Genomic DNA, 9,170 nt, shown 5'->3' with positions numbered 1-9,170 from the left:
GGGGGGGGGCGGGGGGCTGCGGAATGGAGGAAAGGCCTCACCAGATCTGATAGTTCTTTAGGTTGCGCTCGCTGACGCTCTCAAGCCACTCCAGCTCACCATCGACGCCCATTTCGATCTTCTTCTCGTTCTCCGCGACCTGTTCTGTCTCCTGTGTATTGACGCCCCAGAGCTCACGTAGACATTTCATCCGGTACAGCCACACGGTGTAGTGGGCAGGGTTCATGCCAATGATATCCTCCGTCAACGCGAGACACCGCTCCGAAAACTCGTTCTGTGCCATCACCGCACGGAGATAGGACATGGCTTCTAGATAGCGCTTCGAGTACGCAATGGTGGCTAGTGCAGGGGCAGATTGGGTCGGTAGATCCTCACCAGGTTTTGAAGGCGCCTGGGGTGCGCCCTCCATCAAGGGAATTGGGTTGATGTCCGTCCAGAATTCAGAGGTGGCATAGAAGGGCTCCTTTGCCCTCGCCGGCGCTCGGAGGTGGGAGTAGTTGTAGGGTGCCATAATTTGGCGTGAGTACCGAGTAGGCACGCCTCGAGAATGGCGAAAGTGGAGGTCGAATTATTGTGGCAGGTTTCTCAAAGACTCTGGGATCAACCATGTGTTGTTGTCAACTCTCGATTCCGGGTTTTGATACAAATGTGAGCGGGGTTTTGCCCGCAAGGCCGCAATGGCTACCCGTTCACGACTACTGCGCTTCCTGTGGCCGGTTCGTGATAGCCTATGCAGACGCGCAATAGCGACTCGAATCTTTCGCTCTATTCTCGACTTTCGAAAACGATTGCAGAAGACTGCGATGAGCATGAGTTGGAAGACTGGAGATGATGTGAGGTCCGGGCTTAAGTCTTGGCTGCCAGTTCACCAGAGTGAATTCTCTAAATTATACATGATGTTACGATCCGCGAGCTTCGAGATGCTTTTGCTAGATACTGAGACAGCCCTCGCCGCCCTTTGCCTCATCAACGCCATCGCTATAACATTGCACACAATGAACAAGCTTTGTTCACCGCCAAAACTTCCACTCGGGGCGCTTCTCTCTTATGCCTACGCCCACCAACCTCTCGAGCCCAGCCTCGCCTTCGGCATTCATGAACTTTTGATGATCGATTTCATCGCCTCCCTTTTCCTCTGAGCCGTTGCGTAGGACAGCTGGATATAGAATGCCAACTCCATCCCCACCAAGCGTAGTCTTGTACTCCTCGAATCCGGCATCTTCGAAAGCAGAATTGACGTTGTCCAGCTGCTCACGAGTCACACTCTGTTTCAGTAACGTGATCGCACAACCACCGCCGCCAGCGCCCGTAAGCTTGGTCCAGCCCACATCTGAATAGTCAATGATTTCTCGGATACGCTCAAGCTTGGGATGTGATACTCCGAGTGAAACCAAGAGACCATGGTTGATTCGGAAGAGATCCCCTAAATGTTCGATGTTGTTTTCGGATGTCGGGTCGAAATCATCGGAGTTGATGAGATTGTATGCGGACATTGTGACCTGATCAATGGATGAAAGAGTTTGTTCTGTAACATCGGGATATTTTTTCTTTAGCAGACCGACCTTAGCAACCTCAGTGGCCGTTGACCTTGGCTGCTTGGTGTTGATGAGAAGAAGAGGTAGCTCGGGAAAGTCCTTCAACGGAGTTGCCTTTGGGGGCTTGGAGTAGTCAATGCGCTTAAAGAGCACAGCCTTGCCTCTGGTTGCCACAGTATTGTCGACGCCGCTAGGATTACCATGTATGCACATTTCGCCCACAAACGCCCACTTGTTGATTCGATCCAGCTGTAGGTCAACCTCTTCCTCCGGCTGGTCATGGTGCGGTCCTGAGAGGACGTGTATTTGCTTCAGAAGGGCAGCACTTAGGCAAACGCAAATGCCAGCACTCGAGCCTAAGCCTGCACCGATAGGCAACGTGGATCGTAGAGTGTAGATGCACGCGTGCGATGTTGAGCTGCCCAGGCACATGAAGAGGTAGAGGAACGCCGTTGCTGCGGCTTGTTGTATTCTGCGCTTCTCGGGAAGCTCGCTGGGCGATACTTCGTCGATGAACGGCTGAATCGCCGCAGATATCTCCTCATCTAGAGAGGTGACCAGGTCATAGTATTTTGGTTTCCTAACCTTGCCTTCGGTGAAGATATCCCATGGCAGGTCATCAATGTCCCAATTGTGATCAAGACCAACATCGGGAAAGACGAGTCTGACAGTTCGATGTGATTTGGAGAGACTCGTGACGAGGAGGTAAGATCGCAGAGATATCGCAGCTGCCATTGCGGCCTTGCCATGGACAACGGCATGCTCACCAAAGACTATAACTTTGCCGGGAGCAGATACCATGAAAGCAGGGGCCATTGCAGAAGATTCTTTGCGCGCGCCCTTTACGTGTAGAGCGCGGCCGTTGGTGTGTCCATTGACGCCGTTCATGATGGGTCGCGACACCATCTGCGACACAATGGTGAGGACAGGAGAGATTGAGTGAGCGGCACGGAACGTGGAATTAAGTTGGTCGAGATCACGAGGGAGCAATGCGCATGTCCTGAGAAAAAGTTTCTGGGGTGTCTGCGCGGAGTTGGACCACCTACGTCCCGGTTGTTTGACAGACCCAATCGCTACCCGCCAATTTCGAGCTTATCGCCTGTAAAGGCCCACCACATGCAAGGCACAAAGCCCCCAACATGTTTTCGCTGGATCGGCAACCCCGCTCATCCTTCCGGGTGGTGTCATACTGCCAGATGCAGCACGACTGTCACTTGGTGAGGTAGACGTCACAAGTCCTCGTACGATGCGATATCTGGACAGCCGCTAGGTGCCCCCCTAAGCCTTTCGGTCAATCTACATGGCTGCAGGTGACCTAAGGGTTGACCAGGTTTTGTTTGGTCTCCAAATATCAGGCAGTAAATCGAGTTCCGGGGGTATTCGGCATTGCAGAGTGAACAAAGACCTTTTGGTCCGTTGTCCCTAGCCAGAGCAAAGATTCCTCGCAGAATGCTGGCTATCACTTGAGGTGAGCAATGTATTGGATTTTCCGGTACTATCTCAACATTGCCAAAAGCTCGAGTGGAAGCGCTCCTCTGCGCCGAGCCAAAATGCCATACAATTCCGAGTCTGGCAGTGTATCGCATAATTCATAGTGCTCGTTATCTTAGTCTGTCCAATCCGGTCCGTTTTGAGTGTTAAGCTAAAGACCTGCCATCGATATCACGAACAGATCTTGTGGAAGAAGCCATCCAGCCACGCCTCGCTATAGGCTCCAAAGGATTCATATGAGCAAAACAATACGAATGCTCCAAGGTGTGGTGGTCGAGAAGGGTCGGATTGATGAAGCCATCAGTCGATGGGGAACATGTGCTCGTTAGCCAGCTTCGTCATGGTGAACATGTGCACCCGGTCTTGTTTGAAGACACTACGCATAGGGTCGTCGCAACGTATGTACCGCTTGTCCGCAGGATCTTGTAGGTCGTTTCCCTTGATGTGCTTCCAGAGGCGTTTCGTTACCTCGGGCCGTGAGAGCTGTCCTTGTTAGCCACGCCTGGTTTATTCGCATCATATATTACCTGTGAGTCCCCGAGAAGCGCCGTAAGAGCTGGAGAGAGGTTGAGAGGTTTCTTACGCCCCGATCAGTATGATACGCCCCTGTGGATGAACCGACTTACGTGAAAGCCGGTGTTCTTTTTTGGCTTGTCCTCGCTCGGCACATCAGAGTCATCTGATCCCGTAACGCGAGCCTGGGTCTTCTTTTTCGGAGTTTTCTTTTTCTTGCTAGAAGCGGCCTTGCGAGGAGCGCCGCCTCTTGTAGGACGGGCCATCTTGTCTTCCTCGGCCTGTAGTCTTGCAGCTAGTGTGGCATCATCCTCAATGCTGGCTTTCCTCTTCTTCCTAGGAGGCGCATCATCGATGACATCGGAGAGCTCGTCTTCAGATGCTTCGCGCTTGACTGGTGAGCTGTCGGGTGTGGGAGAGGTGTTCGACGGGTCTGAAGACTTGGACTTGTGAATGCCATTGGTATGAGCTGCAGCAGGTTCCTCAGTCTCTACCGAAGGAAGAGGATGTTCGGCACCGTTGCGCTTGGCCTCAACTACATCGAAGCGCTCGCGGACGAGCTCGTTGATAGCCGACTAGCAAAGTCAGTGCGTGCCTGATGCAAATGGCAAAACGGCTCACCTTGTGAGGAGTAATATCATATTGAACTTTGCTCTGGATAGCATTGCGCGCTTGCTTGACGGATACGGTGGTGAGATCTGCATCGTCGAGGAAGTCGTCGATTATGTTCACGTACTTCAGTCGAACCTCGGACGGGACTAGCAACTTAGCAAGCTGGCTCTTTGATGAAGGGAATAACATACGAGCCATTGTGCCGGTGTGAGCACACTTCCTGTATGCACGAAAGAGAGTACAGGTCCAGATACAAATGCGCCAGACCAAGGTGGTGAGACTACTGCATGGCAGAGGCTGGTGGAGATCGGAGTATTATGAAGCGGGGAGAGGATGCGATAGATCAGACTGCAAGAAAGTGACCCCAAGACCAACCCGATCAGTGACCGCAGCTGATTTATACGAGAAAAGGCAATACCAAAGAAAGAGACGGAGCAGCCTCAGGTTTGTGTGTTGGCGCATCGACACAAAGAAAACACACTCTAGGGAAGCAGATATAAGAACGCACGGGACACTGGCCTTGCATAGCGCCAGGGTCAGCGACGGGCGACGAGCCGGCCGCCGCCCATCATGAGTCTTCTGGGGCCAAGCGCGTGGAGTCTCGAACGCCACGCCTTGTACTCGGCTAAGGTACCCTTCAAAGAGAAATCTACTTGGCAGCAGAAAACACGTGATTAACGGAAATATCGAATGTGGGCGACCGCAGGCGGGCAACATTGAACAGGCAGTCTCTTTCCCAAGTCCTCTTGACTCACTCTTCGCTCTTTCGCGGCCATCAAGTAGTGTGTCTCGCGCCTCTGAGACACTCTCCGTCGCAATCATGGCACCCGGCTTCGATCAGTTGTCGGATCACGACTTCCACGAAGAAGATGATGAAATCGACTTCAGCGACCTCCAAGACCGCTACGATGTTCGCATGGAGGAGGGTCTCGACACCTTCGTGGTATGTTGAACACGGAACTACTGCGCAGGGCAATGGCTAATATGTGCAGGTGATCGATGGCCTCCCCGTGGTCAATAATGACCAAAAACCGAAATTGATCAAGTTCTTGATGAAGCGACTAAACTCGGCGGGTAGAATAAAGGATGGCGATGACTCGATCTATATGCCTATGAACGAGCAAGGAGTATCTGAAGGGTAGGAGCAGTCTTGACGTAGCTATCCGATTCAACTGACTGGTTTCAGGTTCGCCTTTGTCGAATATCAGACTCCCGAACAAGCCGTGGCCGCCACGAAACAGCTTCACGGCGTAGCACTCGACAAGAAACACACTCTCGCTGTCAACAAACTCACCGATATCGAAAAGTATGGTCGTGAAGGCAAGATCGACGATGAATATGTCCCTCCTGAAATCCCAGCCTTCACCGAGCGAGAGCATTTGCGGTGGTGGCTTGGTGATCCCAACGCGCGCGATCAATTCGTCATGTTCCGCGGTGACAATGTCGGCGTCTTCTGGAACAACAAGAAAGATCCTCCCGAGCAAATCGTCGACCGCAAACATTGGACTCAGCTCTTCGTGAAATGGTCACCACAGGGTACATACCTCGCCTCCGTTCATCAGCAAGGTGTCCAAATCTGGGGTGGCGAGTCATTTGGTAGAATACGCCAATTTCCTCATCCCTTTGTGAGCCTCATCGAGTTTTCGCCCAACGAGAGGTATCTCACTACCTGGTCCAATCAACCAATCGTCGTAGAAGAGGGCAAGACTCCGCTCAGCCTTGACGAAGAAGGCAAACATATTGTTATCTGGGATGTTCAAACTGGCAAGCCTCTTCGATCATTCGTCGCCTACGACCTCGCCCCTCCTGCCTCAATCGATGGCGCCATCGCCGCAAAGCCCAAGGTCCAGTGGCCTGCCTTCAAATGGTCTGCCGACGAGAAGTATGTGGCTCGGATGAAGCCGGGCGAATCAATCTCCGTCTACGAGCTTCCACGTATGAATCTTCTAGACAAGACATCCATCAAGGTTGAGGGTATCCAAGAGTTTGAATGGGCCCCTGCCACAGTGCAGCGCGAGGGTCCCAAGGTGTACGAGCAATTACTCTGCTATTGGACTCCTGAGCTGGGCTCCAACCCCGCCAAAGTCGGCCTCATGTCAATTCCGACTAAGGAAATAGTGCGGACGCGCAACCTGTTCAATGTGACCGACGCTCGCCTGCACTGGCAATCCGATGCCAAATTCATCTGTGTTAAGGTTGACCGCCACTCGAAATCCAAGAAATCTCTTGCTACCAACCTTGAGATTTTCCGTATCAAGGAGAAAGGTGTCCCAGTTGAGGTCGTCGACAGCTTGAAGGACACGGTAATCAACTTCGCCTGGGAGCCCAAGGGTGATCGCTTCGTTCTGATCACTGCCGGAGAAGCTGTCGCAGGCTCGAATGTTCTACCCAAAACAGCCATTTCCTTCTTCTGCCCTGAGAAGACCAAGGGTGGCATCACTGGCCCCTTCAAGCTGATCAAGACAATTGACAAGAAAAACAGCAACGGCATCTACTGGTCCCCAAAAGGCCGATTTGTTGTTGTTGCCACTGTCAGTGTTCAACAGCACTCGGACATCGAATTCTACGATCTTGACTACGAGGGTGATAAGCCCGAGGAGAACAATCTCGCTGCCAATCTCATGCTCATGAACACTGAAGATCATTATGGCATGACCGACATTGAATGGGATCCTACTGGTCGCTATGTTGTCACAAGCGCGTCCGTCTGGACTCACTCGATGGAGAACGGCTACCGCATCTGGACCTTTTCCGGCACGATGCTGGCCGAGCAGCCCACCGAGAAATTCAAACAACTACACTGGCGGCCCCGCCCTCCCACGCTGCTCAGCAAAGAAGAACAGCGTACCGTCCGCCGAAATCTCCGCGAATACAGCAAAGAGTTTGATGAGATCGACAAAGAAATGGAGGAGGGTGCTAACCAGGCTGTCATCGACGCCCGTAGACGGTTGTACGCTGAATGGTACAGCTGGGTGCGTGAGGAGAAGGAAATGCTGGTGGCGGAACGAGAAGAACTTGGCAAGCCGGATCCAGAGGAGGAACAGATGAAACGTGTGCGGACGAAGAGTGCGGATGGCACACAGGCGGAGGAGCAGATTGTTGAGGAAGTGGTGGATGAAGTCATTGAGGAAACCGAGGAAATTGTGTCTTGATGCACATCATCGGGAAAGTGAATGCTACCTTCGCATCAGCGCCAAGCCATACTCGATGCTGACACGGCTAATGAGAGCGGATTGCAGAGTCTTTGGATGATGATGATACGCAAGAAGTGAGCGGCTGCTATCCGCAAGGAACTTTTACGAGACATAGCATCTAGAAGCGGCGTTCCATGAAACAGCAAATCCCAAAAGTTCATGGGTCTTGGGCCATGTATTTGGTAGACAGCAGTTGCCTGGCCCACTTGTCTACAGCCCGAAAATACATGATTCATAGGACAAAGAAGAGGTTGTCATTCGAGAAAATCGGAACTATGTTCCGGCTTTTGGTATTCATTCTTGTCCGGTGTGTATGCAGAGCTTTCATGACAAACTGTCTTGCTCAGGGCGTTTTCATTCAAATATTGTAACACTTCAGAGTGTGGTATCATAATACATCGAAGTGGGGTGTTGCCATTCATTACTCTGTTCGAGGAGGCTCCCACGACCATCCAACAGACCATTCGAGACAGGTCAGGGCTTTTCGGTCAATGCTTGCTCATGCCCCAGTATAATTTCCTCCTCTCTTCCTGTTGAAAGCCCTCTGATCCTTCAACCATCGCCTGTAGCCCGACACGCTTCCAATCTTTTCGCCATAAAAGTCTGGGACAGGATTGTTGGTACTTGCACCGCTGGGATTAACACGATGCTTCTTTATGCGGTCGAAAAATGCCCTCTCTTTGATGGTGAACTCAGGCATACGTTTCCGGTAAAGCATCCTCCAGAGTCCATTGCCGAAGATGGGACCGAGTAGCCAGCCGGCGAACATGGCAACACTCACTGCGATGCCAGTGCTGAGGATGGGGTCCAGTGGGATCAGCTTAACAACGTACTCGGACTGGTCCGGGAATTGGACGAGGAAGTAGAACGTTCCTGTTGCACTGGCAAGGAGGCCAAAAAGGGAGGAGGCGAGGGAGTAGTAGCGGCGAGAGGTGCGCAGACGGAAGAAGCTGTTCCAGTCAAGAACGACCGACGATGCGGCAGGATTTTGCTGGCCAGCAGACGTTGCCGGGGTAGGATCAGCATGTTGAGATACTGTCGACGCTTTGCGCGTTCGGCAAGGAGATGATGTAAGGCACTTGGCTTGCGATGTGAGCTTCAATGTAGCTACTCGCGATTGTGGTATGCGTATTGTCGAGAAGCAGCGTCCGGAGTTGGGAATCGATGCGAGGCACTGAGGCGCAGCAAAGGTGATCGGACATTGCACAACCTGGCGCAGGCCTAGCCGCGTAGAAGTTGCGGTCAGCATAGCCGTTGTATGTGGCTCGGCTCGATGATAGAGGGCGACGAAGCTGATGGATAATTTGTGGTGTTGTCTGCGCAGTTAGCCATTTGGAATCCGGCACCTTGGAACGAAAGCCGGGTGAGCTTAGGGTTAGCGTTGCCAAGGCTGGCAGCGGGTAACAGGCTTCTGGAAAGAGCACCCGTAGCGCGTTTGGCCGGGCGCTCGATCTTTGGGGGAGGGGCGCCACGCCTTAACTGGAAGCCGTCTAGGTTCGCTGGGCAAAAGCAGCTTGATAAACTATCCCAAGACAGCCCTGCTGACTGGCTGAACGACCGTCTAGGCTGCTGACTTGAAGTCTGTCCAGGGTTGCGACAGGCTGGCTCTTTCACAAGTTTCGGGCCCACCAGGCCCGCCGTTCACCGTTCACCATTTGCCATCCAATCCCGCCCGGTGCGGCCTGAATCTGAACTCGCGGTATCGACTAAGAGAGTCGAGACTGCGTTCCTTCTACTCTATTGTCCCCAGCTGCTCTTCTCGTCCTTTTGCTGCCTGTCTTACCCTATGTCATTCTAGAAAGCCCCAGCGCGGCCCTCTCCATGA

The 9,170-nt window shown here is 52.7% G+C and overlaps 5 protein-coding genes across 5 annotated transcripts in view; 1 reads left to right on the top strand and 4 right to left on the bottom strand.

Moving 5' to 3' along the window:
• HMPREF1541_06789 (uncharacterized protein) overlaps nt 1–511 on the bottom strand; it is a gene marked incomplete at both ends in the record, with an annotated part of 1,311 nt that extends 800 nt beyond the window's left edge. Inside the window, one exon of the mRNA XM_008721118.1 lies at nt 42–511. Coding sequence (XP_008719340.1) covers nt 42–511 — 470 coding nt within the window. The remainder of the gene's footprint in view (nt 1–41) is intronic.
• A 499-nt stretch (nt 512–1,010) lies between these two features.
• On the bottom strand, nt 1,011–2,423 carry HMPREF1541_06788 (mevalonate kinase; the record flags this gene model as incomplete). The annotated part of the gene is made up of 1 exon (XM_008721117.1): nt 1,011–2,423. One exon carries the CDS (start codon nt 2,421–2,423, stop codon nt 1,011–1,013), a length of 1,413 nt encoding a protein of 470 aa, XP_008719339.1.
• A 903-nt stretch (nt 2,424–3,326) lies between these two features.
• HMPREF1541_06787 (uncharacterized protein) lies at nt 3,327–4,349 on the bottom strand (the record flags this gene model as incomplete). The annotated part of the gene is made up of 4 exons (XM_008721116.1): nt 3,327–3,509; nt 3,554–3,604; nt 3,653–4,114; nt 4,161–4,349. 4 exons carry the CDS (start codon nt 4,347–4,349, stop codon nt 3,327–3,329), a joined length of 885 nt encoding a protein of 294 aa, XP_008719338.1.
• Nucleotides 4,350–4,971: 622 nt separating this feature from the next.
• On the top strand, nt 4,972–7,303 carry HMPREF1541_06786 (eukaryotic translation initiation factor 3 subunit B; the record flags this gene model as incomplete). The annotated part of the gene is made up of 3 exons (XM_008721115.1): nt 4,972–5,094; nt 5,144–5,289; nt 5,338–7,303. 3 exons carry the CDS (start codon nt 4,972–4,974, stop codon nt 7,301–7,303), a joined length of 2,235 nt encoding a protein of 744 aa, XP_008719337.1.
• Nucleotides 7,304–7,844: 541 nt separating this feature from the next.
• Nucleotides 7,845–8,594, bottom strand: HMPREF1541_06785 (uncharacterized protein; the record flags this gene model as incomplete). The annotated part of the gene is made up of 1 exon (XM_008721114.1): nt 7,845–8,594. The coding sequence occupies one exon, from the start codon at nt 8,592–8,594 to the stop codon at nt 7,845–7,847; it is 750 nt and encodes a 249-aa protein (XP_008719336.1).
• Between the last annotated feature and the right edge of the window lie 576 nt (nt 8,595–9,170).

The sequence above is a fragment of the Cyphellophora europaea genome, assembly GCF_000365145.1.
Source record: "Cyphellophora europaea CBS 101466 unplaced genomic scaffold supercont1.6, whole genome shotgun sequence".
NCBI classification, from domain to species: domain Eukaryota; kingdom Fungi; phylum Ascomycota; class Eurotiomycetes; order Chaetothyriales; family Cyphellophoraceae; genus Cyphellophora; species Cyphellophora europaea.
This window is presented reverse-complemented; position numbering and strand designations above follow the sequence as displayed.